This window comes from Sturnus vulgaris, chromosome 5 (genome assembly GCF_052056855.1).
Source record: "Sturnus vulgaris isolate bStuVul1 chromosome 5, bStuVul1.hap1, whole genome shotgun sequence".
NCBI classification, from domain to species: Eukaryota; Metazoa; Chordata; class Aves; order Passeriformes; family Sturnidae; genus Sturnus; species Sturnus vulgaris.
The window spans coordinates 15,798,892-15,818,261 of NC_142247.1; the positions used below are offsets into that span (position 1 = coordinate 15,798,892).

Consider the following 19,370-nt stretch of genomic DNA (forward strand, 5'->3'; position numbering starts at 1 on the left):
TGCCTTGCTTTCCTCTGACACAGGAAACTTCTCTTTCAAACAAATTATGTTCTTCTGTTCAGTATTTTGGAGAAGTAAGGAGAGTTCACATTCATCTTCTTTCTCCCCCATGCAGTGAACAGTTGTGTCAAGCAGCTCTGTGGTAACTGTTGGTCACAATGAAGTGTGTTAAAACCATTCCCTGTCATCCAGATTGTGATGCCTTTGGTCAATGTAGAGGCATGTCAGAGAGCACTGCCCGACTTCTCTGTCTAAGAGATGATGTGCAAGATTGCTTTTGAAATGAGCTGTATGTGTTTTCCCACAGCTTTGTTAATAGATGGTAGTTAGTACAGGGGACATGCAGCCATTTTCCTTAATGCCCAGGGAGGTGCCCAATCTGCAGCCTTGTCCTCTGCACCTGTATCACACCTCTCCTCTAGCAAATGCCTGCTGGTACCTAAAGGGTCAAAGCACAGAAAGGGGACCCAGGCTTCTCTCTTTACACAAGCAGAATGTAATTTTCTACCTTGGAATCTAAGAGGCCTTTCAAGATGAACATGGGGTTAAAGGCTATATTATATAAACTCTTTTTCAAAAGTTTATTCATTCTCTCACATTTAGAACAGAAACACAGAGCAATGTATGCTGGAAGGACTTCAAGAAGTTACCTTGTTTAATCTCCGGCTCAAGGACCAACTTTAGATTAGGTATCTCATGGCTTATTCAGTTGAGATCTAAAAAAAATCAATGGATCTTGAGATAGATTATCCCCAGAATTTGTGGGTGGCTAAAAAGAAGTGAGAGAGGGAGTATTAGTTTACCGTTGAGTTTTACAAAAGAATTAGGATTAGTTAATTTGCATCCTCACTTCTCCACTTCTAGCTCCTCTCTTTTAGTACTTGAAATCACGGAAAGTAAAAACTTGTTTCTGTGTAGTATTTTCTTTTCTGGTCTATCTGATGCTCTTTCACCATAAAGCTACTGTTACTTCAGAGCGCCTGAGCATTTCAAATGCAATTCTTATACTGCTGATGCATTCTGAAGATTATATCTAATGTATTTTAATAGGCACTTGATTATAATTTTGCCTCAAACTATAATTGGTTGAAATAAGCTGCAACTCGTGTCTTCCCAATTCTACTGCCCGGAACGCCTGGAGGCGAAGGGCTCCGAGCTCCAGCAGCAACCAGGAGAGGGAGCTCATGCTTTTGGCTTGCCCTTGTCTCACTGAGCAGCGAGAGAAGGCAACATCTAGCACATAGATTCTGTACAGATAAACTCAACTTTTGATAAGGGATGGTAGCCAAATTACTTTTTAATTCGGGTAGAAGCATCTGTCTCTTGGGTGTGTATTCTTTTGGCAAAACAATAAATAAAATCCACACCTTCTAGTAATAAGCAGTTTAAAAATTAATTGGTATGAATACACAAGTATATGGGAAACCATTCAATTTCACAGATAAGCTGGTGGATATACTTGGAATCTGTTAATTAGCCCTTGGCCTCATATGCCTTTTCATCTGTCTCTTCTTTTTGAAAAGTCAAACTTCAGCTACTGCTTCAACTTCCTCAGTTCAACCACAGCTTTAGACTCTAGTGCTACAAGCAAATCTGTGCACTTAGTTTGTCCATATGAGGATTCCAAAAGAAGTCATACAATGTAAAAGAAACAGATTTATAATCTATACCTGTGACTTTCCCAAAAACTAGTTCATCTTTTTAATATGTTACTGAAATCTAATTGCTTGTGTTGTTTGATTTTAAGTTGTTGGGTTCTTTTTTTTCCAAATACCTCTTTTGTAACACAGTCTTTGTGTGAAACCAACAGTAAACATACTTTTCATGTACTGTGGGTATGCCTTTACAGACCTTTCTCTGAACAACTTCAATTCACTTACACACAATTCTAAACTTGCTTGGTGTTATGCTGGCAAGGTACTGAGGTAGAAATAGAAAGAATAGTTTTGCACTCCACATGTTATGGCACTAGCACAAAAGCTTCACTAATTTAGACAGACCACAGTAAATAGTAAATTGTATTTGAGAAACATCTATGTACCTGTTATAACATTTTCTTTCTATCTGTCAACTCAAAGCAGCTGTAAGAGATGAAATAACTCAGTCTCACCACATTACTCCAAACTTCTACACATCAAAACAAGTTGATGATAAAATTAAATTAATGTTAAATTTAATGTTGCCCCTTAGATACGTATTCTCAAAAAATACAAAATATAGAATTCTTACTGCATAGAAGAAGCTTCTCTTTAAAAATGCTATGGGAAAAATTTTGCTGATATACTGCTGGACAACTGTAAAACAAGAGGAAATTCTAAACTTTAAAGCTCCAAAGTAAAATATGACATAAATAATCTAATTCAATCAGTGCAGTAAATCTGAATTTAGGGTTTCAAAATACCTTCACTTAGTCTAACTTTTGAAACTCTTTTTAAGTGTTCTCAATTTGTAATTAAGTTCTTCAAAGTTAGAAAGCAAAAACTGCTTGGGTCAAAATTAGCAGCTAGATCTTAAAAGTGCAAATAAATAGAAATGCCACATTCTGAACACTTCTGAGCAGAAATGAGCATTACTAAAGAATGATGTCTGATTTGACACTTATATTCACCTGTAAATTCACCTGTAAATAATATGCTTCTGCTCTAAATAAAGTTTAATACAATGTTAATATATATACATTATAATGCATAACCAGACAATTTATCCTTGACCTCTGACCCTGTATAGAAGGGACACATTTTGCTCTCTGGATCAAATGGATCAAGCTGGAAGCTGTTGGGGGATAGAAGTTTGAAGCAAAATAATAGGACACTTGAATTCTGTTGCATGGCCACAAGCAACACAACATCCCTTCTGCAGTCTTCCTCTCCTTCCAAATCATTTCAATTGTGCTAAGTGCCCATGTCCAAAGAAATAATCCCTAAGATCATTAGCCAACAGACCCAACATTTCTTACTTTTTCTGTAATAAGGTTGACTAAAATTCTGAAGGAGGAATACTAGTAGTAGTAGTTGTTGTTGCTGTTGTTGTTATTGTTCTCATTATCATTATTATCAACAAGTGCATTAAGGGTGTGGGTTTTTTATAGATGAAGATGTGTTTCCTGAAAAGGAAAGCTTATAATGGTAATTAAAGTGAAAACATGCAAATACATTGCTTTTGACTTGATGCATTTGAAATTCATTCCAAGGTGCCAAAGTGAAAAGTAATGATTTTTCAATTTCAAGAGAAATTCTATATTTCTATACCACTGCTGATCCTGCCAGATTCCAAGGGGCATTAGAACAAAATGATAAGTACTGATTTACTTTCAATCTTCTGTTTCACCAGACTCAGGGGCTCATATATTGAGCCAAATCCAGATCAAAAAATGTGCATAAACAGAACATACTAATCCTGAGCTTTTCATACTAGTCCTTGTTTGCCAGTGTTTCCTGTGTGTAACTTCTCAGGGTTCTGATCTATTGCAGCAGTAACACTAATAGTAATCGATGCCAGGACACTTTTGCATAGTAATTTAACTGTCCACAAATACATGAAATCATTAACGCAGGTGCTTTGAACCATTTTCTGGAGGAGTCTATTACACTTAATCTGCTTCAGAAAGATGCCTGGGAGATTAAACTTGGGTGGTATAAACATTTTCTCCTCATATCCTACTGTCTCCATTAATTGCTAAAGAAATGTAGCCAAGCCCTTAGAGGCCCAAGTTGTTAACAGAAATAAATACACTGGCTTCCATGGCCCAGTTCCATATAAATTTGGATTTTTTTTCAGGCAGTCTTTTAAAACAAAACTCCTGCAGCAACTAGGCATTTGGAAATTTCAGTTCTCCTAACAGCAACTGGAGGGATATTCAAACCATCCAGCATGGGAAACTGTAATAGCCTTCAAGAGGCTCTAAGGTTCCCTGGGAGATGTCAATGGACAGAGAAAAGAGTTCTCCCAGCTCAAAGACAGAAGCCAGCAGCTGCCTTGAGCAGGTACCTCTTTGTCTTCAATGATGACAGATGAAGGTAAATGAAGCTACATCCTGCTCCCTGTTCTGCAAAGATGTCAGTGTCATGGGTCTGTGCTGGTGTTCTGTAAATATAAAATTCTCTCAAATAAGTAGCTTGCTTCAGAGACAAACACATCCCAAAATAAATGTGCCTGCCCTAAAGTCAGCTAACCTCCCTTGCCAAGGAATAGAACAAGAATGCAATGCAAGGCATGTTATAAGCATGTTGATGTTATGTAAGGCCCTGATTCTGACATTCAGTCCAGAAATACATCTCTACATCTTTCAAAAAAGTTTAGCACAAATACATAGCAATTCACAGAATATTAACACTATTGAGGTAGTGTTTGTAGAAGAAAGAGCATAGAAACTTGACAGTGGTGTATTTCAGCTGACTAGATTTATTGCATGTACCAAGGCCTCGTCTCTTTCTCTCGCAAATTTTTGTGGCCACCTTCCCTCCGCTTCTCTGTCATTCCTGTCATTGCCTCTGTCTTCCCTGTCATTCCCCTGTTCTAGAGCTCCAATTTGCTCTGCATGTCCCCATTCTCTTTTTTCCAAACACAAGGGCCCATTCAACTCACTCTCATCTTCCTATAAACATCTGTGCTGCAATCATTCTTCCTCCCTTTGCTTCATGTCTCCCTACATAAGATTCCTTCTCTCTTCAGCTCCTTTGCAGCTGTAGAGACCCCATTTCCTGATGGCTCATCTATGCAAATTCTTGACCAGTTCCCTTCCTCCACCTACGGCAAGGGCTTTGCATGACTGCCAGCCATGCAGAAGGAATAGCATTTCTTGAACATTCATGTGTCTCTGACAGGCACTGGTGGAGGCTTTATGGATGCGTTGAAAGTCACAGATACATATTTTGCTCCTTCCCTTCCTTTGTGTCATTTTACATTACTGCAGATGGGACTGGATCAATTTCAGAGACTCAGCAGAGGTGGATAATGTATCCTGACAGTTTATCACCATGGTACAAAGTGTGGATGAAGCACGTAAGTCACAGAAACAAGGACACTTCAACAACTGTTCTGATTAACTATAAAACTTTGGGAATTAATTTTGGACTGGGCAGTATGCAAATAATTTTCAAAAACTCCTTGAAAAATTGAGTTCCATAAGGCATTTCCCATCTGATTTATTCCAAAGTTCCAGTCAATTATAGAAAAAGCTCTGCTGTCAAGAGGACAGAGATGTTTGAAATCTTTTGGTCTTACCCATCAACAAAAAAATCTTGACTACCTTCTCTGCAAAGAAATTTGCTTTTTCTGTGCTTATACCTAGGATGACAAATACAAAGAGAAAGAAATGAAAATACAGACCTCTCCCTCCTTCTGGAGGGGAATTTACAGGAAAACACAGTATTACACCACATCTAAAGCCTTCTGACAATTTGTCACAATTACGTGATTCTTTCTTCCATACATTTCTTCCTTTTGCATAGCAGCTGATCCCAGAATTACTAAAGCTATTATAACCACAACAAAAAAGAAAGAGAAGTGCAAAAAATATTATTGTGACCTCCTTCAAACAACTACAAAACAATGTAATCGCTCATTATACAATATCATGCAAATACACTTTAAAACCACAGGAACCCCAGGGTGTTTGCCACACAGACACAGTGGGAGAAGGAGGAAAGAATTGGACAGAATTTCTATAGGTGCTGCTAAATTGAAAAATTACTCTATTCATGTAGATGTACTCTTGTCTTTCACCCAGAGCAGAATGCAGATTAACACAGCACATACAGGGCACAGAAATACATCACGCCTTTCCACATGCACACATATTCAAAGGTTTGACATTTTACAAGTGTTTAAGGAAAACAAAAACGACCCTGCAACCCTCTGTGAATTGGAGTTAACTTCCTCACTGAAGTGGAGGTACTGACTTTCCATGGGAGTGATGAACTTTTATTGCATTAAGTCAGCAATATTTTGAAGACCTCCCTCAAAGTCCCACTGACAAACAACACAGAATGCAGAGCTCTCTGAACTTAACTACAGTGCTAAAATGCACAGCAGTGCATTTCAAAATCTTTGGTTCACCTGCTATTATAAGGAACAGGTAGTAAACAATTACAATGGTGGGGTGAGAAAGAAGAGATGCAAGACTATGTAATTCAGAAACCAGTGATTGTCTGGGGCTACAAGTGAGACAAACTTTGCATGGGCAGTTAGATATATCTTGAGAAAATAAGATTTAGTGAGCCAAAAAGGGAGGTCTTGCTTGTTTTCAAAGATTAGCTGCTCTGGTAAAAATCTTGTTTCTCATTTAATGCCTACCATTCTTCATGCATCTTTAGGCTTAGCTTACATGTTCTCCTCTTTCTTCTTCTGGCTTTACCTGAAACATACAAGCATAAAGTAACAGATCAATAAGAGTTAGAGTTTAAATTATTCATTTAAAGTAAAGTTTAAAGCACATAGCTTCTGTGTTGGTGAAATACTCAATGATTTTGCAGTCTGGCTGTGATTCTCTGAATGATGTCACATCCACTCCAACTCAAAATAATAGGAGGTTCTCTTCATATGTCTCATTTTCACATTTTCACTTTAACACACAGATTTGATTTGCTAAACAGAGAATTACTGTAACAACCTGCTTTCATTTCCTCCAGAAAAAAAATCAGTAAATCTTCTGCCTACATATTTACATTTTTCCCTTGCTTCTTTCCCAAATTTCTAACTATTAAAATGTGCCTGAGTAATCCTGAATTTTGCACTAATGTTGTGAACCTTACTATCAGATATTTTCAGACTAAAAATAATGTTCATGCCAGCTTTTGCTTCAAAACTGTACATATAAACCAACTGTCACTGTATGAACTGCAACAGTAATACCTTTTTTCTAGTTTTGTCTCTTCTTCCAATTAGAAACTTGACTATTGAAGCATATTTCAGATGAATCCAAGTAAATCTTAGCTGTTAGATGTTTCACCTCAGTCCTACCACCACACAACTGCAGAACAGCTGAGGGAAGTGTGCAGCTAGATGGCAATGTGCCAAACTAAAGAATCAATATGAAATTGACTATTTCAAGTAAGGCATAGCATGCCTTAAATAGCATGAAAATCTAAAAAACTAAATCCATAATGGTAAAATAAAACCGTCCATAATATTATTGTGACTGAAAAGTTGTAGCCAGGTGGTAAATTGAGCCAGAGCAATTAAAAATCCTGTATTTTGTTCTGGTTCAAAAAGTGACTCTACCCTAACCACCTTACATTTCAGGTACCAGCTCTTATCACTATGTAAAACAGAAACAGTGCCATCTGCCTTGGTTTGAAGAATATTGTATGGCTTAATAAAGGGATGTAAATACTTGTGTTAGTTCAAGGTCCTCCATGAAACGGGACAGATAACGTGATGCAAATGAACAGGAACACATACAACAGGTAAATATGGAGCCACATGAACACAGCACACAAATAACCTTCTGCTGTATGTATGAAAAGCCTCTACAGCTATAAATCTAAATAAGGCATGTACCATTCTCCAAGGCTAGCTGGGATAAAAGGACAAATGAGGTGTCCTGCAAGGAGGAAAGGATCCTTCTGCTCAGATCACTGGGCAGTTGCTGTACTGTTCTCCAGCAGAACAGCCTCAGGGCTGCAGAGCTGCACACTTGCCTACTGAATCCTTTCAGTGTAAGGATTTCAACACATTCAATGAAGAATTTCTTATCTCAATAGGCAGAAAAAGAATTCCCAGCCTGCACAGGATCTTTGTTGTCTCCACAGACTAAAAACACAGTTGTATTTACTGCTTTCTAGGAACCTACCCTTCATTCATAGGCAGGAAAGGAAAAAACATGCTACAGTCAGCTATAAAATATTGTGCTCTCTGCTGCTGTGCTTTTTACTTTGGCCCTGCATTGGACCTGCCTTAATATTTCAACTAGCTGCTACCTTTGCTAGTGCAAATATGTTTACACTTCTGCTTTAAACTCCATTTTGGCTGGGACAACTGATCATTTCAGGATTAAGCATAATTTTACGTTGTCAAATGTTTTACCCACACTTTTAAAAAATAATTGTATTGAATTGAAGTTTACAAAACAGAAATAGCGTGAATAGTTTAGACAGACAATTTTCTTTTTGCAGTCCTAGATTTTAAACCCAAATTTCACATAAAGTCTAAAATCTGTCATGCTGTAAGTAATGATGTTAAATTATATATATACATAATATATATATAAATATATATTTGCTATGCATTCTTAGCCTATGAATTGTTACACTTCTTATATGCTAAGAATATATAACCCAACATATAATTTTGTTCACTTGTAGGTAATATTTCATAAAGACACCTTTTATACTGGTAAACCTTAGGCTAGAGTATCATCACATCTAATATCATATTCAAAAGATCGAGGGTTTTGCCTGAGTGTCAGGAAGACAGATTCAAGAAGAACATTCTGCTGAGATCCCTGAGGGATTTTGTTTATTGCCTTATGAAACCCAAAGACCATTGATGTCTGTGCCATGGATGTCACTTCAAGTGACTGGGACATTATGGTGAGATGTTAGAACCTGCAGAAATTCTTACAGTCCCAATGGCCTTTTGGAACAGAAACAGCACCTCCCAGAGACATCACCAAACAGGCTCTTGTTTTTCTTTTTCCCTTTATGGAGAACCAGAGACCTGTGAGAAACATGAAAAGGAAAAAACTGCACAGCCTAGTTTAAATGTACACAGGTAGGAATGATCCATACCCATTCCTACAAAATCCTGCTTTTAATCTTCAAGCTACTTTACTTTCAAAAATCTTTAAGCAAAATTGTAAAGACGTATATTAAGTATTTTAAAAGAAAGCCACTAGCTCAACAAATGTATGTATGCAAAATAACATACAGAGGATGACTTTCACAGTTGAACCCTCACTACTAATTAATCTATGCCTAACTCCAGATATCTTGTGCAAGCTGATAAATCCTCAACAGAAAATGAAGAAACAATGGCTTTCTAGAACAACGAAAAACAAAAACCCAAAAACAAACAAAAAAAACCCAAACAAAAAAACCAAACAAAGAAAACAAACAAACAAAAAAACCACACAAAAACAAAAAAACCCACACAAAACAAAAAAAAGTGTATAAAAGCCTCAAGTTACATAAATACTTTTTCACTTCACTTACAAAAAATAAAAACTTATAGACACGGGCAAAAGACAGCCAGAGCTTTTGGGGAAAGCGCTCACCTGGACACATATCATGACACAGAATAAAAAATCCTCTTCCTGGAGAATTTTTCTCTTCAGGCATTTCTCACAGGCACTTTATGCTTCTAACCACTGTTGTTATTATCTTAGGACAAGGTGATGCTTGGGGAAAAGTTTCAAAGCAGTCCCACAGGCCAAAATATTCTGGCCTGTCTAACTAGCCAGACAGCAGATTCCTTTTTTATTATTTCAAATAAACCCCTTGAGTTCCAATACAAGATCATTCTGCAGCTCAGATTATACGAGATTATGGTCCAGAGGTGAAAACAGGCGTTATAAACTGGGTCAAATATAAAAGCATGTATTTTGCTGGCCTTTTCATTAGGCTCTCATTTCAGATTTAATTGTAGATTCAAAGAGAGTGTAGCAGAAAATCTTTAACTAATGTTCTCCAACACATACTGAGTAGGCTGACCAACAATTTAGCTACCAGTCTAAACAGGAATTGGGCTGGGACTGGGTTCCTAAACTCACAGCGTCTGAAATTTGGAGTTTGTGGCCAACTTTGGCATGCTGAAAACTGATTTGGAGGAAGAAGGTTTTAAAAACCTTGCCGTCCTCACCTTTGCCTCACTCAGTCACAGACACACAGCACAAAGGCAAGTCTGTGCACTGCCTGAGGAGAACCTCTGGCAAGAAGCTGAGTAGGGACATCTCAAGAGCTTTCAATGGCAGCCTCACTGTGAACTCAGTTTTGAGACTCAGCAGCGAGTCTCCTTTAGAAAATTGTTACCTGTTGGCAAGCCTGTGACTTAACAATGTGGTGAGGGAAGAGAGTGGATCTCCATCACTGACCAGGACCATGGTCTGCAGCTGGGATTGCCAACCAACTAAATAAGGCCTTAGAGGTTAGATCTCCCTACCACTAGAGCACCCAAACCTTTGTCCCATCACCCCAGAGACCCACCCCTCACCCCAGGGCCTCAGGACCATACCCCTGCTTCCACAACTGCCTGTTGTCTCATCTTCTAGAAATGTCCACCATGTGCAACCCTACCCTGAGCTGGAATTCCCCCTTGAGAAGAAAGGACTGAGAGGGCACCTCATAAATGTGTATGAATACCCAATGTGCAGGAGGGAGCACCAAGAAATCGAAGGCAGGGTTTTCTCAGTGGTGCCAACCACTAGGACACAAGGCAACAGGCAGAAGTTGGACAATGTTCTCATGCACTGTGTGCTTCTTGGGGTGTCTTATGCAAGGCCAGAATTTGGCCTCGATGATCCTGATGGGTCCTTCCAACTCAGATTATTCTACGGTTCTGTGATTGTATGATGCATAATTGATGATTATAAGGAAGAACTTCTTGACTGAGCGGGTGATCACTCATTGGGGCAGGTTGTGGAGTCTCCCTCACTGGAGGTATTCAGGAGCTGCCCGGATGCAATCCTGTGCCATGTGCTCTGGGATGACTGCTGGGGCAGGGTGCTCGGCTCAGAACACCGCTGCGGTCCCCTCCAGCCTGACCCGCTCTGTGAATGTGAGATGCCGGCCCGAGGCGAACGCCGAGGCGCGGCCGGCCCGGCGGGCAGGCGGAGGGAAGGCAGGCGGAGGGAAGGCAGGCGGAGGGAAGGCAGGCGGAGTGAGGAGGGCAGGAGGGAGGGCGGCGTTCCCCCGCTGCCTCCTCCCGCCTGCCCGCCGGGCCCGCGGCCGCCCCCGCCCGCCCGCTCTCTCGCACGGCGGCGCGGGCAGGGCCCGCTGCGCTGCGGCGGGCAAGGCTGGGGCGGCGTCAGCGGGCGCGCGGTGCCGGCTCCAGGGCTTTAAAGCAGCGTGTAAGCTGAGATGCTACCACAGACAGCGGCGCGGCGGCGGCGGCCGCTGGAGCTCCTCGAGCCCAGACGGGCGCCCGCCTTTCGCCCCCGCCGCGCCCCGGGGCATGAGAGCGGCCGCCCCGCGGCTCTAGGTACCCCCCGGGCCCCATGGCGACGACCCGCGCTGCCCGCGCCCTCCTCCTCCTGCTGCTGCTGCTGCTGCTGTGCCCGCCGGGGCTGCGGCGGGGGGCGCGGGGCGGCGGGCAGCGCCCGCGGGGCTGTCCGGCTCCGTGCCGCTGCGAGCTGGACGGAGTGCTGCTCCGCGCCGACTGCTCCGACCGCGGGCTCACCGCCGTGCCCGCCAACCTCAGCGTCTTCACCTCCTACCTGTAAGTGCGGGCGGGCCGGGCAGGGTGCGCTGGCGGCGGCGGGAGGGCTCGGGCCGGCCCCGGCTCTGACAGGAGGCGCTCCGTGCCCGGGGAGAACACCCGACTTCAAATAAGTTTCTAATCGCTTTTTAATCAGCGGGCGCGTTGTAAAAGGTTTATAGGTATCTGGCTATCGCGGTGCCCGGTCGGGCGCCCGGAGGATCGCTGTGTGATGTGCCGTTTGGAGGGTAATTAAAGGCGATTGCAACAGCAGAAACTCGATGCGATCCGCCGGGACGTTATCTTCACCTTTGCTTCCCGGGACAGGGCTTTGAACTGCGGCCGCTGATGATTTAATCGTTAACAGATCTCCCCTCGGGTGGAGCAAAGGCAGGGAATAAAGCGCGCTCCCGAGAGGCGGGCAGCGCTCGGGGACCGGAGTGCCTGTGCCCAAACACAGGTGCCTGTGTCCAGATCCGGGCTCCCGGGGGACAGGCAGCGCTCGGGGACCGGAGTGCCTGTGCCCAGACATGGGTGGCTGTGTCCAGATCCGGGCTCGGGCCGGCGCAGCCCGCCCCTCGCAGTGCCCGCCTGGCAGGGCATCCCCGCCGGCACGGGCTGCGCTGCATCTCCGGCGCGCTGAGTTACAGCGTGTAGGGGCAGCGCCGGCGAGAACGGAGAAACCTCGTATTGGCAAAAAACTCACCCAAAATTGTGGTGAAACTTTCTTTGTTTCCTTATTTTTGGGTCAATGTTCGCCGTTTAGCCTCTCATGGTGTCGTGTGTTGAAAGTGCTGGTGCCCTAAGTGTTCCTTTGGTGTTCTCCTTAGTGGTTCCATAGGGTTTTTTGTGGTTACATGACCAGTAGATTGTTAATACGAAGAACTGCTTGTTCTTCGTCTCCAGCATAAAGTCTGTCTGGCTTTGAACGAGTTTGTCCAGTCTCCGTATTTTGACGTGCTGTTAACATGCTTGCTACTATAGTTACTGTGAAGATGCTTTCACAGCGTTATGTCTGGGGTACTAAAGTGGTCATTCTGAGCACACTCCTCTGTTAATACAATACTTAAAAGGACATAAAACATATCTTACATCTGAAGAAATAGAATAAAGTAAGCTAGAAATGGATTTCTATGAAAAGTATAAACATGACAACATAGAAAAGGTGGAAATTAAGTGCAACCAACCAAATCCAAGTTAGGGGAAAGCCTAATTTAAAGAAAATAGCATACATTTATAAAGAGGGTGAGCAGCTGAAAGACTTTTAAAATATATTATGTATGTAAATACTATTCTGGAATTTTTCTTAAAAGCTGTTTTAGCTTATTTTATCAGAAACATTTCAAAGTCAAAGTTATTGATAATGTTAGGAGGCAGGAGTCAGCAGTCAGCATTACTGAAGGACCACTTACAGTAGAGCAAAACTTGGCTATGTGTAATAAAGATACAGTCCTTAAGACACATACCAGGTCTGCCACTAGTTCCAAAAGTAGCAGGTCAGTATTTTGGGTATACATAAGATACAATGTTTTCTGGTGCTTTGGAAAGCCATAAGCCGAAAGGTAGATAGTGATGCTATAAAGGCATACTGAAGCTGTACATATCCTGTGTTAAGTAGAGACCCTAAAGTCCTCACTGCTTGGAGGAATGCTAAATCCAGAAAAACATGAGAGAATCTACTGTTTGACTGTTTTATGAAGAAAAAGAGAGCATATGTGTGGTGATGTCAAAATACCATTGCTGGAGTTCTTCTGCCTCTGGTAACCAGCTTCTTGGGAGGATTGTTATCTAGTCTGCCCTTTTGTTTTTAAATCCTTCTGTCCTTCAGAAGGAATGCCTTTCTCCAGTCAAAAATCCTCTGTTGTTCAGTAACATACACCCTGAAGTGGAAAAATGTTATTTGGACAGGCAGACATTTAAATGACCAGAACTGATGCAGGCAGTATAAAATATAAAAGACTAGTTCATACACATAGGCAGCTACACTTACCATTTTCCAAATTTACAAGGCTACTATCCTTGGATTGATTAATTATTGCCTAATTATGCAGAATAGTAGCTCCTGCCTGCCCTCTGTAAAGAACTGTCAAGTCTCATTGTCTGTAGATGGCTAAGCAATGGCAAATTTTAAAACATGCCTGCTTGTTATAGGCATGTTTGCATCCCTGAGCTTGGTAATGGCCAACCAGCTGCTTCTTGACTATTCTCCTTTCTCTTTTGGTCTTTTTTCCCCCAAAACCCAAAAATGTCTTTTTCTGCTGTGACAGTTTTTACCTCAGATCAAAGCAAGAGATTAAAATTGTCTAGTCACATTTAATCTCTTTCCAGAAAAAAAAAAAATCATCTTCAGTCAAATCTGTTCTTGCACCATAGATACATCTGACCAAAACCAGTGTGTAGTACTACCTTGGATTAAGTTTAAGCTTTTAAAGCTTTGGGGTTTTTTCTAAATTTTTGAACTTTTTATCTTAGTTTAACACTCACATAGGAGAAAAAGTTTTGTTTGTTTTCTTGGTGTGCACAGGAGATGGTGTAAAAAAACTGAAATGCAGAGGTCATTAAAGGTTTGTTTTATTTTGAGACAAATGTCTACAGAGCATGATATATTATGGTGACTGAATTTTGCATGTACCATCATTTTTTTATGATGGTGCTCTTGCAGCAGAGCTAAATGTACTCTACAGATGGACTTGCTATAATTTTCTCCATTCTCATTTATAATCCCAGGCAGCAATTCTTGCCTCCCATCAAAAATATTTTTATTTATGATTATGTGTCTGCTGCCATGAACTGTTAGAGTTTTTAAGAGCAGGCAAGGAGAATCCATGAGTTTCTTTCCATTCCTTTTTCTTCATTTACTTTTGAGCTAAGTAATGTATTTGGTGTATTCAATGCAACTCCTGTTGACGTAAATGAGAATTCCATGTGCTGATGAAGGGCAGCACTGAGTCTCTGTTTCAAATTAAGAACAGGTCACTTTCCTATCAGTTCACAGTGGAAAGAAGAAGCCAGAATCTACAGGTCTTTTGCACATGGGACCCTCATTAATTCTAAAACCAAACCCTTGAGTTAGTGAAATATTGTTACCATTTGCTGTGATGTGGAAAACTGAAGTGGAGAAAGGCTTGCTCAAAGTTAGAGGTAAAGTTTATAACAAAGCCAGCCATTAAAGAAATCCTACCTCCATTGTTTAACCACAGGCTTGTCCTACTTTACCTAAATAATTACTTCTAAAAGTAGTGTAAAATCTGGAAACTCCTTTTTAAGAATATTTAGTATGACAAGAAACGAAAACAGATTTTCTTTTCAATCTCATGTGATGGCAATATAGAAGACATCACTTGTAGAATTTTAGGTTCTTTGTTTTGGGTCTGGACAATACAAAAAAGTAAATTTATTATGACTGCCAGGGCTGTCTAACAATTTTTATGCTGTGTATGTGACCAAAACTTGTCAATGATAAGCAAAATATTTGCAAAATGTTAATATCATAGATTGACAGAGACATGCATGAATGCAAATATAAATATTGCAGCATATTGCCTTTTACATTATAGTTTACTTTAAAAGATTAATTTTAAGTATATTGCAAATATGGGTGCTATGCTTGGTGAAATATGATTCATATAAGTTTTAGGTTTTTTCATAGAAATAATTTATTAAGAAAAATTATTTCTCAAAACTTTGATAACATTGATATTGTTACAGTAGAACCTATGAAGAAGAAATCAGTGCATATTATAAGATTTCAAACCTACCAATCTTCAAATAAATTTTGACCTTCCACTTCATTCATTGCTATACTATTGTATTTGATGATAACTATTCCTGTAGAGCACAGTCAAAAAACATTCTGAAAGTGTTTAAGGCTACTAAACATAAAAAATGAAAATAAAAAAATATGCAATGAACCTGGATTAAAAGATTACTTACTATTTTGAAGGTAAAGAAGTATGTTCCCAGAAATTAACAATGCCTCTGAACAAGAAATATAGTCATTTCTGTGTCAGGAACACCCAAAATCATTAAGATCAATCCTTTGGGGTAAAGTTGCATCCTTTTAGTCATTCTGATCTCACACTGCAAATTCAGGTCTTGTCTGTGTTTTCATCAGAGGTATTTTGGAAATGACCATGGTTTTTCAAAGAGGTTAAACAGCAGCGTATCTTCTTTTGAAGAAGTGAGATTTATAACATCTCTCACACCTTTCAGATCCCTTGACAAGATTTAGGAGTCAGGTATTTCATAGAATGTCTGTCTTTTCATAGAAAGTACTTCTTTACAAAGCTACAAACTTCATAGACCTTAAATTAACTGGTTGTCATGTGTTTTCAGTTAGTAATGTGAATCTTGTCCTGATTGAGGATGAAGATGAATCCAGATTCTGGATTTAGACTTTAGTGCTAAATCTCTCTCTTTTGAAAAGGAAACATAGCATTTCCTCTCTGCTTGTGGTAATAGCACGTATGCAAAGGTGAAATATACCCTTAGATAAATTAGAGGTAAACAAAAACTGAAGAAGGAACAAACTATGTACCTATCATTTGTTTGGCAGTTTTCAAGAGGTTTGCTTTAAATTTCAAAACATAGTATGTCCAGTCAAAGTCAGTTTCTTTGAGAAAAAATTGGATTGAAAATGTATTTTGAAACATTATTCTTCTTACTTGAGAATACAGTGTTAAAAATAACTCTTTACACTGCTTCCTAAAGAGCCTTTTGCTGCTCAGAAAAGAAAAAAAAGCCTCTCACACATTACCTCTCTCCTTTAACATTTGCTCTGTGGAAACACTGCATAAATTGACAGGGAACAGGGATCTGTCTGTGAGCTGGGAGAATATAAGGCGCTGACAGAGTGAAGGCACCTTCCCTTGGGTTGGTGTCTCAAGTGCATCGGACAATTGGGCGGGCAGAGGGAGCCTGGCTCCAGCTGAGAACGCGTGCACTGGGCTGACCTTCCCAGTCAGCCTGCCAGCCGAGATTAGACTTCCCTCAAGTGCTCCCTTGTTAACCCAGTCTTTTCTGCAATGTCATTTGTCTTTCAAACGCTTAAAATTGCTACCAATCTTTCAGTAGTCCAGATCACTTTCTTTTATTCTGTTTGTTGGCCAAGATAGTATTTCATCTGCCTGCACTGCTTTCTTAATTCTCTGTTGGCTATTTAAATGGTCATGATTAATAAAATTTATGGTGTTTTCCCTGACTTCCTTACTTGAACTGTCCAGCAGATCTGATTCTTTTCCCAGTAAAAATCATGGTAAATAAGGTGTGGTTCCTTTGGCTCCAAGTAAACTGATTGAAGGCAGAACATGATGTGGTGTTTTTGACATACCAGAACAGCTTTAGACTTCAGTTAGAAGAAAATACCCTAACATCTTTAAAAAAAATAAGATGTGATCAAAGCATGCTTACTCCTCAGAGATTTAGCAATTCATGTGGCAAATCCATATGCTATATGCTCTGTACTGTTTGCTGAGGAAAACCTGAGAATCTCCTGTACAATTTTACTGATCAGATGTGAGAAATTTATCGCCTGGAGAACAATAAAAGAAATAAATGTGATTGAGGAGGGCCTGAAATGATGTTGCTGACACTTGTTGAAGGAGTGCAACCTTTTTCTACCTCTCAGAATTGAGGTTTAAATAAAAAGTGTACAAAGATAACGAACTGTTTCAACTGTATAGAGCATCAACTCATGGTACCCCTACTTAGTCCTAGCACTGTTTTTTCCTGAAAGTCTACAGGCAATATCTGGTAACTTTTGAATTAGAGACCTTAGAAAGAGTATTAAAGAAGCAGCAGCACCCAAATAGAAATACTGTCCTGGAATATCTTTGCCATTTAGATAAAGAAGACCCCCAGCCAGCTCGTATTATACAACTACCAGCAATCCTTGGATCTCTAAGCAGTAATGAAATGGGATTGCAATGCAAGTTCCCAGAAACTGGTGCAGTTTTATCCGGCTTTGCTCAGACAGTACATTCTGTATCACCTTCCAGTTTTATTATTTTGCTGCGTTTTACTAATTTTTAGCTGTGAGCTTTGGGTTTTAGGGGCTGTGGCCACAGCACTGAGGTCATTCCCTGAAAGGGCAAGTTATATTTTCATGTCTAGTCACTGCTGCAAAAATTAATCTGAAGTGTAGTATTATCCAACAAAGATAATTATAATAATCAGCCACTCCCAAACTGGGATTTTATTGGTAACAAATGGGCTCTTAGTTTGGGTCCAATTGTATGATTTGGCTTCAGTCCTGCAAATACTTATCCAGATACTTAACTTTAGTGTCAGGAATGGTTCCACTGAAATCACATGTGCAAATGTTTGTTGATCAAGGCCTTTAATAATTCTAAAGCAATTATCCCTTTCCCAAGTATCAGCTCATTTGTGGGGAATAGTTCCATTAAGCAGTTCTACACCATTCTCATTGCACAACCTAAAGCATTCTGTATATCATAAATCATTTAATACCATTGTTTTTCAAAAATTTTCAAAATCTTAGACCAATGTGAATATTTAGTTTTATCTGGAGTGCACCATCTTACAACAGTATTAAATTACGTAGTTGGAGTGAAATAGATTTAAAGACATATTTTGATTAAAAATTGCTAAAACCTTTTGCGTTATATTTCAGGAGTATAGTCAGGTTTGTACAGGTGATAAAATACTGTGTGCATGGAGATGTCTCTGTATAGACAGATGTTGGACGAATTTTTAAAATATCTATCAGTCTAAAGCAGCACAAACAACTATAACTCTCACCACACAAAATCCCTCCCCTCTTTTGATGACACTTGATTAAATGTTTTCTTTTTTTATCGAGAGTAACCATGCTTAGACTTAAGCATTAATTACTTAAGTAATGCAGAAGTATTTTTTGATTGGGATTAATGTGCATAATGATTGTGAATTTTTTGTACTTGTGTCATACAGATCTTCCTATGAAACGTGTACAATAATTTGATGCTGATATTTATGAAGGGTAGGTAGGAGAAGAAGAGTAAAGCTGGTGTTTGATACTACTACTTGTTGGGGTTTTTTTCCTGTTAGTTTCTTTACCTAACACTTCAGTCTGCTTTGTTTGAGGATAGAACAGTTAAAGCACTGATATTACACAGAAAAAAGATTTCCCTGACCCTCATTTCTGCAGCAGTAGGAATCTTATGATGCCAGTTACACCATGTCTTCTGGATCCTGTGATAATAAAAATGCTAGTGTAAGTGAATGAAAGAACAGATGTGAGATGATGTCAGCATCAAGGGAAGTGTAGCTGCACTGATTTGGCATTCACTGAGTTTGTGAATGAGTCTCTGTGTACCCTGAGGGGGGGAGAAGGTCATAGCTGGCAGAGGAAGCAAGTAAGATAAGACAAAGCTCTCTCTCATCCATGATTGAAAGTTACCTGTTCTGAACCACCTTGATGAGTAACTTGCCTTTGAGCTTGATCCTTAATCAGCTTGGTGTGGAGGCTGCCTCAGAAATTAAATATTTCTCCTGTTGGTCTCACACATGATGAGGCTGCATTTATGTTTGTAGTGGAGGTTGAGACCAAGTTGTCCAGTGTCCAGAAATATGATTCCATCCTTATGAAGGCATAGAAACCAAAGTTTCTTAAAGATTGTAATTCACAGAGACTGTCATTTTGGAAGCATGAGAAAAGGGCAGAAACTGCTTCTGGGAACAGGGACTACAATCAGTTAGCCATAACTGGGATTCAGGTAGAGACACTTTTAAGGTCTGCTCCAGGATATAGTATTTTATGGATTCGAGTAAATCATGCAACTTTTCTCTAGTCTTGTTCCATATATGTGGTGGCTGGGACAACTACGTACATCTGAATTTGACTAATTTGGTGGTGACTGAAAAAAGCTGGAGATCTGTAGATTAATAGTTCATTAAGTGTTAATTATGAGTATGACATGGTAAAATAAGGGAGATCCCAAGGAATTTTCTTCTCTTCGCAATGATGTATGTCTGCCTTTTAGTTTTGCTCCTGGCTGTCTATGTGACCTGAACTCTGT

The 19,370-nt window shown here is 40.0% G+C and overlaps 1 protein-coding gene across 1 annotated transcript in view; it reads left to right on the forward strand.

The window, feature by feature from the left end:
* Nucleotides 1-11,152: 11,152 nt before the first annotated feature.
* Nucleotides 11,153-19,370, forward strand: part of LGR5 (leucine rich repeat containing G protein-coupled receptor 5) — a 91,472-nt gene continuing 83,254 nt past the window's right edge. The window contains exon 1 of the mRNA XM_014879546.2: nucleotides 11,153-11,373. Within this exon, the coding sequence (XP_014735032.2) occupies nucleotides 11,153-11,373 (221 nt within the window). The remainder of the gene's footprint in view (nucleotides 11,374-19,370) is intronic.